Source organism: Ips typographus, linkage group LG3 (assembly GCF_016097725.1).
Source record: "Ips typographus isolate SLU linkage group LG3, UJ_Ityp_2.0, whole genome shotgun sequence".
NCBI classification, from domain to species: domain Eukaryota; kingdom Metazoa; phylum Arthropoda; class Insecta; order Coleoptera; family Curculionidae; genus Ips; species Ips typographus.
The window spans coordinates 9458968-9477581 of record NC_138424.1 but is presented as its reverse complement, the minus strand read 5'-3'; the positions used below and the strand labels follow the sequence as shown (position 1 = coordinate 9477581).

General features: G+C 32.2%; 1 protein-coding gene across 1 annotated transcript in view; it reads right to left on the bottom strand.

Moving 5' to 3' along the window:
- The window catches only part of LOC145726000 (zinc finger protein rotund-like), a 192156-nt gene that overhangs the window by 63433 nt on the left and 110109 nt on the right, over positions 1–18614 (bottom strand). The window contains exon 5 of the mRNA XM_081974928.1: positions 13021–13226. Within this exon, the coding sequence (XP_081831054.1) occupies positions 13021–13226 (206 nt within the window). The remainder of the gene's footprint in view (positions 1–13020; positions 13227–18614) is intronic.

Genomic DNA, 18614 nt, shown 5'->3' with positions numbered 1-18614 from the left:
ATTTAATTCCCTATGCTTTAGTTGATTATTGGATTTTTCGACAAATTTTGATCACTTTTCGTGTATAAATCAGTCATCGGTCTATTAACTGCTTTCTATTTTTCCTTGACGTAATTTTTTTTGTGAAACAGGTTAATTTGAAAAAATTTACATGAAAAATATTCAGAATTTCTGGGCGAATCCAATAATCAACTAAAACTAAAATATAAAGAATTCCAAAAAAAAATCAAAATTGTTTGTCACTTGCAGAAAACCGTTGAAACCAAACACACTGTATAAAATCTGAAAATAAATAGATAATTTTTATTCAAAATGCATGTTTTGGAAACTTTATCTGTCAGTTTTTATAATTTGCAATTTGAGATTTTAGACCAGTCATTGCTGAAGAACACTGGTAACTCAAAATGGGTCAAATTGTGTTGATAATAATAGGAACAATCAAAGTAAAATGGAAAAAGGTAACAATTGTATATACAAAAAGTAAATGTTTTAATGTATCAAATATAGAAAAATAAAACACACACATTTATTTTACTATTACATTATTACTATATTTTTACTTTATATACATATTTTTTTGTTTTTTTTTTTGGTTTCATTATAGTGATATGCATGCTGGATTCAGATTCTTTTCCTAAATACACCGACTGTCTGTCTGAAATTTTCATTATATTTTTATGAAACCATGAAATAATTGGCAACAGGGTCACTTTTTCTAAACAATATGCAAAAGCTACAAACAGGGTGTGTTCAAGTATAACGTTATATCCGAAAGATATTCGTAAACAATCAAATTGTCAATTTCTCTATTTTGATACGAACTATTAATTATAACATTTGAAAATACATATTAGATACTTATGACAAAAGCAAAAAACCCTTGTAATTATTCCAATCTAAATTTTTTAATAATACAACAGCGACAACACCCTGTATAAGAAAAAAATTACTTAATTTAGTTTGAAGCAATTATACACGGTGCTACTTAATAAAAGTATGTAGTAAATTAAATGGCATATACTAACCTTTTATGTAGATAAGTTCATAATAACCATAAAAGAAAAAGTAGTTTTTAAGATACAAGGTGTCATAATTATATGAAATATCTACTTATTAACATCTAATAAATTATTCAGTTATGTTAAAATTTTGTTATAATGATATTATTATTATTCTTTAGTGCTAAACTATATTAGCTTTGTTATAACAGCCTGTATAGTTTGAATTAACAACGTTTCAGCTCTGTTCTACATCATCAGAAAATGTTAATAGTTGCCAAATTTTTACCATAAGTGGTAATTATTTTGAACACTTTCTTCGGTAAACCTCTTTGATCTGTTTTCAAAATTAATTTTTGGTAGAAAGTACGAAGTTAACAACATCAGGGGCGTACATTTCTATTTGCGACCATATTAGTGAGATTGTTAGCCAATACGCCACTGGACTCAATATAATTTCAGCTTATTTGAAGTAGAGCTTGATAAGCTTATTATTATCATAGAGTCCGGATTAAAAAGCAGTAAAATCGGGGAAAAAACCACTTAATAAGCAAAATTATTTCCCTCAAAAAGCATAAAAATCTGTAAAAAAGCACAAAACTGTTTCAGAGATTCAAATTTTTTTTTTTAAATGCTTTAGAAGCACGGAAGATTTTAGACTGTTTGGAAAATTTTCAAAAGTGTTTTGAACTACTTGAAAGCATTTGGAAGGTTTTTGGACTGTTTAAACAGCATATTGAAGGTTCTGGAATTCTTTAGATGCATTTGGAATTGGAATCTCTTATACGATTCACAAAATTTTTTTGGAAGCTTCTAAACTACTTTAATATCTTCTGGGAGCTTCTAGACTAGTTGAAAAGCGTTGGGAATCTTTTAGACTGTTCTAAATGATTTTGAAAACTTCTAGACTATTTTGAAATTTAGACTGCTTGAGAAGCATTTTGGAGTTTCTGTAGTGTCTTGAAATCTTTTTAGACTACTTTAGGAGCATTGGAGATTCTTAAATGCTTTTAAGATATGTGAATTTGAAAGCTTTGAAAGTGCTTTAGAAGCATACGGAAGCTTTTATACTGCCTATGAAATTTTTTGTGAGCTTCTAGACTAGTTGAAGATTATTTGGAAGTCTTTAGCGTGTTTTAAAAGCTTTTGGAAGCTTCTAGACTGTTTTGGAAGGCTTTAGACATATTTTAGAGTTTCTGTAGTGTTTTAAAACCTTTTTAGACTACTTTAGAAGCATTTGGAAGGTGTTTGCGCAGTTTAAAGAGCGTTGAAGGTTCTGGACTGCCTATAAGACATTTGAAACCTTGTAGACGGTTTTAGAAAGGAAGCTGTTAAACTGCTTTAGAAGCATACGGAAGCTTTTGAGAGTTTCTAGATAAATTGAAAAGCATTTGAAAGCTTTGGAAATTTTTTGGTCGGTTTAAGTTTGTAAATTGATACTTATCCATTTTGCAACATGTTTTTGTCGTTCAATATCTCAATATAGCAATTTTTTGTCAAAGCAGTTATTAGATTAATTTATTTTTAAAAACTTGAAAAGCTTGTTTTGTAAAAAACTAGTTAAACCATACAAAAATAAGCACAATTAACGTTGATAAAACTTTGACACTCTGTATCTTTGGAAACTCTCAATTTTATGATTGATGCTCACGTAAACTTTTCTGTATAAAGTTGACAGATTACTTATTTTATAATTAATATTAATTTTCTGATTACATACACCCTTTATTTTGTTGCCTTAACATTTTCAACGAACAACATTGTAATAATTTTACAAAACAGTATTCAAGGAGAATTTTCCTGCTTTTTATGAGTTTTCTTTCAATAATTTTCAAAAAACCACCCATTTAAATTAAGAGGGTTTTTGATTAGTTAATATTTGAAAGATTCAAGTAACTGAACAAAACAAAAAATACTATTAGACCAATTTCTTAGTTAACCTGAGCAATAATTCAAAGCAGATAATCATTAGAGTGTTGATGGCAGTGATCATACGATTGTATCCGCCCCACATTTCGATGAGTTCGGAAAGGGTATTCAATAGGGGTGGAAATTGAAATATCGGCAAAAGGGTCGGTTATTGAGCGATCTATATTTGAAGATCGACGGCATTGTATTGGTTTTGTTAACGAGCGCGGTTGACTTTCGCGTGGCCCTTGTATATGGTGACGATAATGAAGGGTTTTTGCCCTAGCACGCGAACTGATTTTTATCCACCAGGTATAAATAAAATCGGGTCGGTCGTACATTTTTTTCCGAATAAAATAGATTATGAAATAGGGATCGATTCATATCTATCGATAAAAAGTAGAATGCGGGGAAGACAAATATTTATTCGGAGGCCGTTTTGTGGGTTGATCTCGACCTTTTGTACCGAAAATCCTTCATTGTATCCACTCAAGACTCAAAATTAAAAAATCGGCCCCTCGTAGAGATTAAAATCTGTTTTCTATTCATTAACATTACACCCTCTCGTCAAGTTCTCTCCGACGGCGATAATAATGTAGGTCTCAAGGTCGCGTCGATCAGCCCTAATTTCCCTCTCTGTCTGGCCCTTGAAGATGTCAGCGTTTCGTCTCTTTTCCACCTGCCGCCCTACACCTACGATTCGAGCCCTCGGCATTTTCTCACAGTCTGGACCGGCAACAGTCCCAGATGCTATGCGATCGTCGTAAATTTTAAGTTTTGAAAAATTAACCCCCGGTGGCTGTTTACTATTTTTACGGGGGTGACTTTAACAGGGATGAATGGAAAATTATAATCAGAGTTTTTTTAGGAATCTGCTTTTCATTTTGTTTGCACACGGTGAATTATTTTGACTGATTTTAAGACTTTTTTTTCTGGGATGTTTAGTGTTGATGTAAGTTTTCGTTAAGTATTTTCATCTTTCCCAACAACATCATCTTTGACAAGAAAATACTGTTTACTGTTGACAATTTTATAATTACGTAATTGCAGCACTCTTGTGCAAACTTGTATAGTTTGTGATTGAACTACCAATGATCAAACTACCCACTGTGCTGTGTTCGTCAAAACAATCGACAGTGTTTCGTGGTCATGATTGAGAAAAACGGTAATATCCAAAAATAGAAAGGGTAAAACAGCAAATCAGTTTAGCTGAGTTTAAAGCAAAATACAAAAAGCGTCCAAATTGCGTTCATGAAATTGACACATTCCTTGATTTTTAGTTTCTACTGGAAACTCAATTAATTAGCCAACTTACTATAACAAAATTTTATTTTTAAACTGACTATACTGTCAATTTCCTGCCCAAAATTCAGTAAAACTAAAAAACCCTTGACTGACGTGTGTGACACTGTACAACTGCAAAGCAAATTTGGAATTGATTCAAGCTTTCATTGTTCATTCATTGTCTTGTATAGGTTAATGACTGTTAATTAAAGTGACGTCTGTCAAAATTGGTTCTATAAAGCTATAAAACACATTTAATTATTTCAATTGGAACACTTGCATTTACAGTTCCATGAATGGACACTTTGATGTCGACTAAATAACACGAGACAAGTGTCACACATGTTAGTAACGTCAAATTAGGATAAATAATTGACATATAACATTACTAGTAAGGAGAATCAAATTCAAACTTTTAAACTTATAAAATTCAATTAATGTTAAGTCTACATGAGCAGCATTTATTTAAATCGCTGTACAGTGTGTAAGTTGTGATTGGTCAAAAAAAGCAGCTTTTAGCTTGCTGCTTTCTCTTAACCAATCACAAACTATGAACAAAGCAGTTATACAGGGTGGTCCAGAATTAAATCATCACACTGGATATAATTCAAAATTGACAAAAATATCTACTTAGTTTATTGTAATTTTTACTTTAAAATGGTTCAAAAAGATTAAAATCTGGTCATCTGTAAGGTTTATGAGGTAATTTTTGACACTGAAAATAGTAAAAAAACAGGATTTTTGGACATCTTTACTGGCGTTCAATTTGTTAGACTATAGGTAGTGTAAATCTGATCATTGAACACTTGTAAGAGTCGAAATTTGTACTGAATAGTCTAAAAACTTGTTATTTACTACTAGAAATAGTTCTGAAATTCGTTTTCTCAGACTGCAATCCATTGTCGAGTGTCTGAAACTGGATTTCAAGCACTAAAAACCGTCCAATAAAGATTGTTGCGTATAAAATTTATTTTTACTAAGACTAAGGAAGTCCAAAAGTCTATTTTCAGGACTTTAATTGGTTAAAAACTCAATTTTGCGAATTAAAACAAGTCTAGAATTCAATTAAACACTAGTAACAGTCCAAATTAAATTTTCGGACTAAAAAATTAGTGTTTAAGACTAACATTTTATACTTTTATCACTGAAAAAACTGAAACTTTCCTTTTACTATTATAAATAGTTTTAAACTCGATTTTTCAGTCTTAAAGCACTAAAAACAATTTTTTGCTTCGATGAGAGTAGAAGTCAATTTAATAGTGAAAAAGTTTGAAATGACATTTTCAAGACAGTGTACAAATTGGTCTTTCAGGCTTGATAAGTGACTGATAACTTTGTGAAGATCCTTAAAATTTGATTTTTTATTTTGAAAACAGCCTTAAAGCCCTGGTGTGTGCCTAGAAGTCAATTTAATAGTGACAAAGCTTGAAATGGCTTGAATAAGCCTATGGAAAATGTAAAAATTATCTTTTAAGTCTGCTATATCAAAAACTTGGTGAAGATAGCTTTGAAACTCGATTTTCCAGCTAATTCTTCTATCGTTATTATTCTTCTCAAAAATAGGCGAAGAGAGTTCGAAGAAAATGAAAAGCAAAGTTAAAAAACTTGAAAATTTTGTCTATTTTAGTCAATTTTCATAAATCTAATGGCAATATCTTGTATTTAAGACTGACTGATTTTCAAGACTGAAAGAGTGAAATGTGTTTTCAAATTATGAAAACTTCCTTATATTTTTGTCCAAGTCAATTTTCAAAGTTTGAATTTGTAGTCAAAAATTGTAGGGAAAGTAGTTTTTCAAGTCTCAAAGTCAATTTTTAATACTAAAGCTTTTCAAAATTTATCTGAAAACTATGCCGACTGACTACAAAGACAGTTTTTAAACCTCTCAAGTTTAATTATCACAGTTTTCAAGTCAATTTTCAAGACTATAGTCTTTCAATTTGTTTGATAACTATGAAAACTGGTTACAAAAACCATTTTTAAGCCTCTCAAGTAAATTTTTACCGTTTCAAAGTAAATTCGCTCGTTTCTAAACCAATTTTCAAAACTATAGTTTTTGAATTTGTCTGGAAACTATGAAAACTGACTGCAAATACATGTTTTAAGTTTCTAAGTAATTTTCACCGTTTCCACGTCAATTTTTAAGTTGGGTTGGGTTGGTTTTGGGACTTCTCAATTATCTCGTAAACGAAGTTTCAAATCATAATTTATAAGAGATACTTATTTTTTAAAATTAAACAAGAAAAGTAAAAGAAACTGTAATTTTTGAAAAATATCCAATAAAATAGAAAATAAGGCAAAAAAAATTAAAACCATCTCCTTGTATCTACGCCACTGCACAGTTTTGATAAACGTAATTAACATCACATAATGAGTATTCATTTTATAAGTATTTGTTCCAAATTTGATCAAAATTGCTCTAACGGTCTCACACTTATGACAAGAAACCGATTTCTTAAACTGAACTTTTATTAAGGATTGTATTTTCCTTAGGAAGCATTTTTCAGGAAAATTACGTTAATCATGTCAACTTATTTTTTGATGGGCTATCGAATGGTGAATTATTGGCATTTAAAACTGGACCACCCTGTATATTCAATGCAAAATTTTGTATGTCTAAAATGTTGATATTAATTATCAAACAATAATGAGTGTCATTCACAAATCTGTTTAAATTTACATCATAAAGTTGTAAGATTGCAAAACAAACTTGACTTCCAATAAATGATGGAAAATTTCAGTTTTTTTCCCACAAAAAAGTAGCACTTGATTGATTCTATTACGCTGCAATTTCTAACCCAGATATCACGTTTATGATTCAGTCAAAGAAAAGCAGCTTTTAGTTTGTTGCTTTTTCTTAATCAATTGCAAACCACGAACAATGCTGCGAAAGATACCAAACTACCACTCAGCTTATGTGTCATTTTGACGTTTTTGTCAAACTAACTTTCAACCTGCTTAGCATCTATTGTCTCTACATACAGTAGAACCGAAAAATACCAAAAAAAAAATGCATATTTTCTAGTCTCGTTTAAGAAAATTTAAGGTTATTACCTTAAAAGTGTGTCTACACAATTCTCAAAACTTTTCTCTAAAATTTGGTTGTCTCTCCTTGTAAAAAAAACACTTTCCAGTCATCCAGTCTTAATTCTTTCGTTTTGCTCCTATATTTTGACTGAACATAATGGTAAAAAAAAATCTAATTTACTCACATATTGTTCGTGACTTTCACTCCAAGTAGTTTGTAGTTTTTTTAGTAAAAACTGAAGGTGAAAACAAGAATGTAGTATTAGGTTCGATGGCAAGTGCTACCGACAAATAACATCACCGTTACAATTTTTCAATTATAATGCCACCTCGTTCGTAAAATCGATTTTATCGTCTAAGATTTTTTCGCCTTCCTTAATAACGATGTGTTTTCTACCAATTTGAATCTCGATTAAAACCTCGACCGAAATATATTTGGCGCATCGTCTAACGCGTGGTACTCTTTTTCACTTTGATAGAAAATAAATTACCTTTTTTTTCGCTATTAATTTAACTGTATTAAGCAGAAAGAGAGCCTCTTCTCAGAACCGCAAAATTGACAAAATTACTTTTTTTTTTCATCGGCCAGCTCGAGCTGCTGTTTGGTTATTAGCGGTACCACGGTGGTTTACAAGTATTTTAATTAGGTGTCAGTACGACCGCAGATTTCTATTCCGTATAGTTCGATTAGAAAGGCCCTAGGAAGCGAAAAATTTTGTCGCATACATGTTGTCCTGGCATCTTTTTTTAACGTGGAACCACTAACGAGGGTCAAACGATTTTTTTTACCTGCTCTTCGGTGTGGTAGTATTCGGATGGTACCACCTAAATCAGATTTGTTGTACTTCATCGTAAATAAGCCAGAAAATTACGATTAATCATTCTGGTGTGTGTTTACAAACTGGAATTTTCGAGGAGAAGAAAACTCAGACAAGGAAAGCATTCTGCAAGGGTTAAATAGCGCAAAAACCAAGTTCAAACCCAAAACTCCCCACTGACCCTAAAGGGCCTGAGGACTACCTGATCGTAGTTAATAATCTTAAGTTCGCGTTCTTGATCGTTGAATAATCGATTCGCTTTCTTCTTTCAACCCACGCCACCTAGGAAAGGGACTCACTTTATACGTGTGTATCGAATGGATTTTTTTTTGTGTTGCCTTGAGTTAGGTCACACGCTCCAGTGAATGAGAGCCAGATTCCCAAAAAAATAAACGTAAGTCGAGTAAAAAGCGAGAAGAAAGGGCCTAGTGACGTGTGCTGTGTGACAGAGACAGACAACTTTTTCATTTAGATGGTGTGGTAAACAAATATTTTTTTTCTGATGCATAACTCAGGTTAGGATGATAATCTAATTTAAGTTTTGCTTCATGAATTTCTACTTTACTTTACTATCCAATATTTTTCAGTTAAACATTAGTTATACAAAATGCAAGGGTTTCCCTATAAAAATTTGTTTTTTTTTTGGCCATCCTATAAATTCTACATAGTCAGGAAATCGATACTAACCTCAAAATTGTCTTCTTTTAATTAACCGACAATCTCAGAGCTTTTTTTTTTGTTTGATTTTCTGTTTTCCCTTTTTGGACTGTAAAAAGCTCAAAATGTTCGTCATTAACTGCTTTTTCACCTCGTGCTAAACGAAACACGATTGAACAGATATAGGGTGTTCAAAAAACACTTAAATTGAAACTAAAGCTCTGCCAGTTGTGACTGTGTTTACCCGGTTTTAACTAAATGTAAATCTAGTTCACTGGGTGCAAAAATGTATTTTGAACATTTTTGATATCCTGCCACATTTACAACGGTAACCGTTTCCGAGATATTCGACTTTTTAACTTTTTTTGGAAATTGCATTAAATTTTTGAAAATTCCGTATCTCTGCCATTTTTGGGTTTCCAGCCACTCAAAATGTTCGTCTTGAACTGCTCTCTCACCTCATATAACCTGCAATACGATTGAATAAGGGTATTCAAAAAATAGTTAATTTTGAAACTAAAGCTCTACGAGCCTAGTTATTCTATTAATAAAAACCGTTTTTCAAGCCCGTTTTTGTTCATTAAATTTGGCATTTTGGAGATGAAGAGCTAGAGAGGCCAGTTTTAGCTCATTTTGTAGTATTTTTTATACGTTTTCTAATGGCGTTTTAGCGAAATCTTTAAGAGTTCAAACAAAAAAAGTTGTCAATTTTTTATTTTGCTCCAAGAGGGTTCCAATGCACAGCAAAGGTCATATTTATACGAAAGAACCTTAAATCAGGTAAAACAAGTACAAAAAAAGCACTTCAAAATTTATAATTAAAAAAAAAAACCTTTTTTTACTATTTTTTTGAAATTCAATATCTCGGTGACATGAAGAGCTAAAGAGGCCAGTTTTGGCTCTTTTTGTAGTATTTTTCTTTAATCTATAAGATTTCAAATAAAAAAGTTATAATCATTCAAAAAATGAAAAAATGTGATTTTTTTTTATTTTGGCTATTTTTTGTTTTGCTCCAGGAGGGTTCCAATGCACTGCAAAGATCATATTTATACCAAAGGACCTAAAATTAGGTAAAACAAGTACAAAAAAGTACTTTAAAATTTTTAATTTTTCAAAAAAAAATGAAAGAATTAGAAGCCTTTTTTTACTACTTTTTGAAATTCAATATCTCGGTGACATGAAGAGCTAGAGAGGCCAGTTTTGGCTCTTTTTGTAGTATTTTTTATCCCTTTTCTAATGACGTTCCAGCGAAATCTATAAGAGATCAAATAAAAAAGTTACAATCATTCAAAAATTGAAAAAATGTGATTTTTACTAAAAGTGCTGTTATGGCAATTTTTTATTTTGCTCCAGGAGGGTTCCAATGCACAACAAAGGTCATATTTATACCAAAACACCTTAAATTAGGTAAAACAAGTACAAAAAAAGCCCTTTAAAATGTTTAATTTTTCAAAAAAAGCTTAAAAAATCTACACAAATGTCTAAATTGTAAACATTGTTCGATTTTATGTCTAAAATGAATTTTCTTAAATTCTGTAATTTTATATATTGTAATTGTTTATAACGGTTAAAAATCAAAAAGTTGTAATGTTTAGTTTAAAAATTGTTACGTGCAAAATAAAAATCAACATTTAAAAAAATTACAAAAAAGAGGCTCTAGAACTTTAAATAACCCATCTTCCTATTTAGAACTAGGGAAGAAGGTTTATTATACAAGAAAGAAAGTGCTTACTGCTTATTAAAACCAAATAATTAGAAAAGTCTTTAAAACTGCATTCTAATAATCAAAAAAAGGAACCTAACCGAAATCACAGTTCTCCCTCCATTTCAAATCAATTTCAAGCCCCACCGCCAAACATCCTGAAACTCTCTTAACGAGCCGTGTAAAAACACAAAAAAGTAGCAATTTTTCTTCATCTACCACCTCCGACCGAACCAAATTCGAAACAAAAATGTTTCAGCAACTCCGCGTTTCCGGCCTGGGGTGCGTTTCCTGTGCGTTCTATCGAAAAAGAGGGTGCGAAATTAGTTTTTTTTTTAAGTTGAAACGAGATATTTTTAAAGAAACTAGACCTAAAACTAGGAGCCGCCCCCGCCATCGTATTCCCCTGTATCGTCGGCGGATTCTCGCTGCGTCACATCCAATCTTCGGATGTTATGGGAAAATCGAGCGGCTGCAAATCGGGCGATCGCGGAGACCTACTATGTATACAGATTTATACAGGGGATTCGTTGTTTATTTTGGTATATTGGCGAACCGTGAAATAGGTTGCATTGTTTGCCACGCAGCTTCAGCGAAGAATAGCGGTTTTTGTATAAAGTAGGAAGTTGTCATAGAAATTGCACAACTTTAAGAAAGTGAAGCACTTTTATGATTTCAAAGGTTTTTCAAAGGAATGTCCATTCTAGTCCTGAAAGTCACTACTTTCTTCAATTCATGTCCCAAACCTTCACAAAAATGTTCTACGTCTTACCTCCAGATACTGTTATTCTCTACCCTTAAAGTTTTGGGAAGAAATTGAACATTTCAATGCAGTTGCTATCTTCAATATGTCATATTCTTCAACTCAGTTATTGTGGTGTATTTTTGGTACTTTGTAATAAAGAAGTCTATCAATAAAGTAATCAAGTAGTCCTGTTTTTATAAATTTAGTGTTGCGGCTGAAAGGAGGTAAAAGAGCAGTTTAAGACAAACATTTTGACTTTTTTACGGTTCCTAAAATCCAAAAAAATACCGATATTCGGAATTTTCTAAATTTTGATGCAATTTTCAAAAAAAAGCAAAAAAGTCAAATATCTTAGAAACGGTTAGAGTTAAGAAAAATTTTTCCAAAAATGTTCAGAATGACTATCTGCTCCCAATGGACTGCGGGGTAAACGCGGTCACAACTGACGTTAGTTTCAAATTTAACTGTTTAGAGAGATAATGTTTTTTTCACCTAAAAAGTGCAAAAAAAGCAATTTTTAAAGAGTTTGAAATGTTTTTTCCTTTACGTTGAAAACAATTAATTCAAAAAAAGGCCAAATAAAAAAGTTTCATTTTTTCGAAGCTCTTTTTGCTAGTAAACGATATCCCCAACTTTAAAATCACCCTGTAGTTCAAATTGGCCCCAAATACTTTGATTTACACATGTGGATTTACCACAAACATTAAAAGTGATAGCAAGCTAAAATAGTCTCTAATAACATCCAAATAATTTATGTTGAAGAAAGAAAATGATATTTTTAGAGTTAATTACACAAGGTGTCTCCGGATGTAAACTCTAAAATTAACATTAAAATATTACAGTTAAACTCTAGATTGACGTTTAAGTATAACCTATAAAACTGGCCCTTAATGTCTTCTAGCAAGGATTAAACACCATTCATGGGTTGTTATATCACAAAACATTAATGAAAAGAAACAAATTGCTTCAAATAAGTCATTTTGTTATGAATACTAGAAGCAGTAGTAAGCAAAAATGACTATAATAAAATTTCGTTTTTCAATCAACAAATTAAGCAGTTTTTGCTTCGATAGATTGCTGTAAAAGTATTTTATATCTTCCAGTCGTTAAAGATATTCGAAAAAGTTTATTTAATTGAAACAAAAAGATCAGTGTTGTTGAAATTTGCTTGAAAGAAGACAGTGTTCTATGGGGTTCTGCACTAAAAATTCAAAATAATGGCAAACAAAAATGGACCAAAACGAAATGAAAATAAAGTTTTGATTAAGAAATTTACAGAAAGTTTTGAATTTCTATTTTATTTCAACTTAAATTTACAGTTCATTTTCCAATCACGGTACATAATTTCATGCTATTTAACAAGACAGAAAAAAACCTAGAAAATCCTCAAAAAATAATCGTTCATGATTGGTTTTCTGTATTATACCATCGAAAACTTGTGAGTTTACCTTAAAAAATTAAAACTAATGAAAATGGTTCCAAGCTAAACTGATTGCACTATTCTCTCAATTTCTGACTTAGTGTCTATGGTTGCCTAATGTGGCTCACCCTGTATGTTTAAGTCGGCCTAGAGAGCCTAAATTTTTTTTACTTAGTGTTAAGAGTTTACTGAAAGTTATTCTGCAAAATAAAACATAATTTAAATCACACAAATTAACAGTTTTCGGCCTGATCAAACCTATAAAAGGCCCGACCGATCTGGCACCCCTAAATATACACCTGTTCCCGCGATCACCTTGAAAAAATCTCCCCGAGCACCGCTTCCCACAAATTCACTCCCCTTCACAAAAAAAAAGCGAAGGCAAATCTCGATGCTCTAAATTTAGTCGACCAACAACTTTTTTGTCTTTTTCAAATTAATTTCGTGTCGCAGAAACTCACCTGAGGACACATTTTGCATTGGTATTTTCTGGGTTGGACTCCCCCATTTTGCATGCCGCCCATTTTCGTCGCGTTTATGGGCTGGGGCACCACCAACAGGGCTGGACTAGAACCCGGCACCCCCGGACTAGAACTGCTCGAAGTGGACCGGCCCGAAGTGTATAATCCGGGGGTGTTGGCCATATGGTCTTCCATTCCCGCATAAACTGCAAGAAAAAGATTTTCCAGTAATTTTCTACTAACACAGGAAGGGATTAAAATAAATTTAGCATAAACTGGCGATCCATTAAAATGCAAATTTTTTTCAGTTGCAACAAAAATTATCGTCAAAAGTTTCAAGTTGAAGCTGTCGTGCGTATAAACGACCGCCAATGTAATTGTTTAAAAGAACCCCATTCTAGTAAAGGTGTTTTATTTAATTAATTCGGATTTTTTTAAACGAACAGTTGGCAGGTTTATCCTTGATACGTCAACGTTATGGGACGGCTTAAGAGCATTAATTAGTCGACAAGAAATTTGCGAGACATTACGCCAAATTAACATCTCCAGTCTTTAATAACGATAAACGTTAATTATGATGGATCCTATTAGCTACGAGGTTGCTCCGAATGAAGAAACTCGATGTAGGAAGTTATTAAATTTTATAGCCGATCGATGAGCTGATGGTTTTATTGGCCGTGCAAAGACAACATGCAAGAAACGGGTTTTGAAAATTCGAAAATGTTTAGAAAATAATAAAATATATTTCAGTTCTAACTAGGGAGAAACTTGTCTATCTTAGGGTGAGTATTTTGACTTCAGATTAATTTTGTTCCAAAAATAATTTTTATAAAAATCGGACGCTATTATAGGTTAATTCTGTCATTTCTATAGAAATGAACCTATGACTAAAATTATCCGGAAGTTAACGGATCGGTCCCAAGTATATTTGTATTATTTTTTAGCTGACTTCTTCTTTGAAAATTTGAAGAGAAGCTTTGTTTTAATAAGTTTTGCTTGCTTTAATAATAGTTAAATTATACTCTTTTTACTTAAAGTGATGTTATGGACCTTAAAACCCTAAAATTTAAAGTACCTGTTGCCATTTCTCCAACACAAAATTCAAATTTGATGGGTTTAAAAACATTCATTTTGTCCCTGACACTTTTTTCAAAGTGTTTTTGGCAGTTCAAAGTTTGACTCCGTTTTTCTCCCTGACTATACCAAATTTTGTAGTGTTTTTTCATGTTATTCGATAGGAAATTTAATGAAGATGCCAAAAATGTGCTTAAAACAGTCATTTTTTCATTCCAAGTGGGTTTTACAGGCGATTTTGTCCCTGACTGTCCTTTCAAACGGTGTTTCCGGCAATTCGAACTTCGACAGCGCTTTTCTCGCTGACTGTGGGACCAAATTTTGTAATTTCTCAGGTTGTTGGATAGGAAATTTAATGAGGATTCCAAAAATTTGCTTACATTAGTCATTTTCTCACTCCAATTGGGTTTTATAGGCGATTTTATCCCTGACTGTCATTTCGAACTGTGTTTCTGTCAGTTCAAACTTTGACACCACATTTTTCCCTGACTGTACCAAATTTTGTAGTTTTTTAGGTTATTGGATAAGAAATTTAATGAGGATTCCAAAAATGTGCTTAAAACAGTCATTTTCTTATTCCAAGTGGGTTGTACAAGCGATTTTGTCCCTGACAGTCCTTTCAAACTGTGTTTCTGGCAGTTCAAACTTTGATCTCACTTTTTTCCCTGACTGTACCAAATTTTGTAGTTTCTCAGGTTATTGGATAAGAAATTTAATGAGGATTCCAAAAATGTGCTTAAAACAGTCATTTTCTTATTCCAAGTAGGTTTTTCAGGCGATTTTGTCCCTGACAGTCCTTTCAAACTGTGTTTCTGGTAGTTCAAACTTTAACACCACTTTTCTCCCTGACTGTACCAAATTTTATATATTCTCAGGGTGTTGGATAGGAAATTTAATGAGGATTCCAAAAATGTGCTTAAAACAGTCATTTTCTCATTCCAATTGGGTTTTACAGGCGATTTTGTCCCTGACTGTCAAACTGTGCGAAAAAGTTGCTAAAATCGGGGTTTGATAAAGTGTTCTTGCAGTATTCGATACAAATCGTGTTTCTAAGATTATGACAGATATTTTGACAGTGGTCACGTGACCGTCTAGCTAAATTATCCTCCAAAAACTGTACAAATTTTCCTACGACATGCGAGAATTACAGTTTAACACAGTTTTCGAAACGAGACGTATTTCTGATATTTATGACAGTTATTTTGACAATTGTCAGCTTGTAAATGTAAATTACAAAATGTTTAAATAATAATAACTTCAGATCGTCATTTTTTTTCATCTCAAGAGCATTATTCACACATGATCTTTCGTAATTTAAACATGAGATAATAAAGAAAAGTGACAGAAAGCTGAAAATGCAATTTTTTTAGAAAAGGTTACTTGTTCATAAAAAACTTTATATTATTATATATTTTATTGACCAAAAATGACTTTAATGAAATTAATGACAGCCATGACAGGAAAATGATATCTTTCAAGCAAATTTCAATTAGACTCACAAATTTACTGGTAAAATTGGTAAATTCTCCTGTAACACTGAATTTTACTTTTCCAATTTAACCGGTCACGGTAAATTGACGCCCATCATCAAAAAGAACTGAATTTTCTAGTGCCAGTAAAAATATCATTTTGAAAAGGCTTTTTAGCTACTGTTTCTTCCTATTAATGCAAACCTTCTTAGTTTCATATCATTTTCTACTTGAATTAAACCTTAAATCAAGAGTTTAATTTTGGCATTGCCGGCGGTGTTTGGCGTTTAGTTTCCTGTTCGACCGGTCTTAGAATTATCAATTTTGATCGCTCAGAAACAATACAGGGCGCGCCCAGGTAAAAAAAAACACCAAATTTGACTTTGGTGATTTAATACGGTTTTAATTAGCGACGACGTTACGCAATAAACTGAGGCGTTTTCATGAATAATTTTGCAGTAAAATTAGCGCGGTTTACAAAGTATATATAAACGCGACAACCTAATAAAATGTTCGCATATCGTTTATTGCAAACGTCCTCGCGATAAGCGCCAATTTCTGAAGGGAAATATCAGCAGTAAAAGCGATTATCGGCAATTACAGTGTGACGAAAAAAACCCGCGACCATCTGATATACGGTTTGAGCGCGAAACGGCCCCATAAACAAGACTAAATTTTTCAAGAAAACTGGGCCATCCTGTATCATCAACATTATAGCCGGACCGAACTGACACGAACGTCCCCGTCTTAATTAAAATCTTTAATTTTATGTCTTCATATTATATGTATAAATGCGATATGAATATCTACAGTGATGATCGACTCGGGGAATCATGCAGGTACAATTACTAAGGTGGACATTAGCCAGTTTGAACAGCCTACCATTAAATTACCCACTTTGGCGCTTTATGTAAATTATTTACGGTTTTTTGTTGAGCCGCCCTGATATCTAATCCGTAACTTTTATGCATATGCCAATAATCTTGCACTCGTACAGACATAGAAACTCGTCGGGACAGACCCACATATGCCAATTTACTCACCAGGGAATGTTGAGTTATTAATTAATTTCTCGCAAGACACAAAAAACTGGTCACAGGTGGTTGTGACCATTTGTCAAAATCTGCTTTCAGGTGGTTGTATTCCGGATCTAAAAATTATTAAGATTTTGCAGCTTTGTTCTTCTACTGCTGTTCCTAGGTGTTTGTCAGACATGTCCTACAGAAGGAAAATAAGGTAACCGCATGATATGTTTACGATTTCCACCTGAAATTTGATCTGCTCTTCCTTTACCAGCATTGCAGGCTTCTTTACTTTGACTTTCACAAGAACAAAAAATAGCAAAACTAGTGTTGTAAGTATTTGTAAATTCAAAATTGCAAAACTAGTGTAAGTTGATTGTAAATTCAAAATTTCAGTGCTTCTGTATCAATCTAGTGTAGTGCTCACATTCAGTTGCCACCAGCCACCAACCCTGGAATCATCCTCATCATCTTCAGAATGATATACTCCTAATTTTTTTGGTAGCAAACTATACTATCTTTGAGGTTTTTTAGGTTTTAAAACCTCTATTGAAGAATTTGAGGTGCAAGAGAAGTTTCTTAATTGTTTGAGAATGCTCTTCATTTTTGCAGGATTTACCAGCTTATGCTCTATTCCTATGGAGAGATTTAGAGTCATTATCGTAAAGGCTTTAAGTTTGTGTGTTTCAGAGAAAAAACTGCAAAAAATCTTAAACTTGGTTTTAGCGTTAGATTCCCCATCTTCGATATAGTATAAAATAAGTGTTTATGCTGGATCTTAAATGAAATGAAATCTTAAATGTTAGTTTGACAGTTGCAAATCTTCAAATAGAGCAAAAAATTTTAGGTTGAGTAATAACTTGATTTTGATTTTTACTAATTTGAAGTAGGTTGAAGTTGGAAAGTCCGATAAACGTGAAATCAGCGTGAAAAAATTCGTCTAAAACAGAAAAGACCGACTTTTTGTACCCAAGTCCCATTTTATTTGAAAAACAAGTTTTCAAGGTGTTAGTAGTTTGTGATTGATCAAGAAAAAGCAGCAAGCTGAAAGCCGCCTATTTTGACCAATCACAAACCGCCCACTGTACTGACATTTACGCAAATGGGAACTACCATTAAGTCTTTTTTCAAATTTAGGAAGTCACAGTTTCGGGTTTTATGACAAAAATGTTAACACTTAAAAATGGCAAACGCAGAAATTTGCTTGATAGTCAAAAGCTTTTGAGAGAGTTTTTAAAGATGTTGTCAATTGTCAAATCGGAAATGAGTCAAAAAGCATGATAAATAACACTACAGCCACTCTTTAGGTTTGATAGTTAATTTTCAAAGTAAAATTTTAGGAACAAGACGTTACAATCAAAGTAAAAAACCGAGTTACTGAAGAGCTTTTGAGCCAGTTTAACAGTTAAAGTTCAAGTTTTCGTTAACTGTAAAAAAAATATGAAACAAAAGTCAATAATCATCAATAAATCAATAATGGTTTATTAAGTAAATTTTCAATGTTGCCTGATATTTGTATCGTCATGTGGTTCTTAAATAACAATAGATTAAACAATATTTAATATAACGCTAGTAACTACAACATAATAATGATTTGTTTCTGACAAAAATGCCATGACATAATTACCGCTATTTTTTAATACAAGGTGTGACATTTACAAGCTTTTCTTTGGAATTAACTGTTAGTATTCGTTTTACAGTGGCTAGCATTGGAAGCCAAGTGTACCAGGACATCACCCTGTATATGTATTCTATACAGGGTTAGCCATCCAAACCGTTCATTAAAAGTTTATTAGGATTCAATATTAATAGAAATTTGAAATCTTGGAATAAAGTTTTAAAAATATTTTCATTTTTCTGTCACAAGTTGAGGTTAACTCGCTTATTTTAAATGGAACACCCTGTATATTATTGTATTTTTGAATAGTCCTATAACGTATAGCTATCTGCAATGGTTTTCGAAATATTGACGTTTGAAAAATAACTATTAACTATTAGTTTTTGGTAATTATTAGTTTTTGGAGTGTCA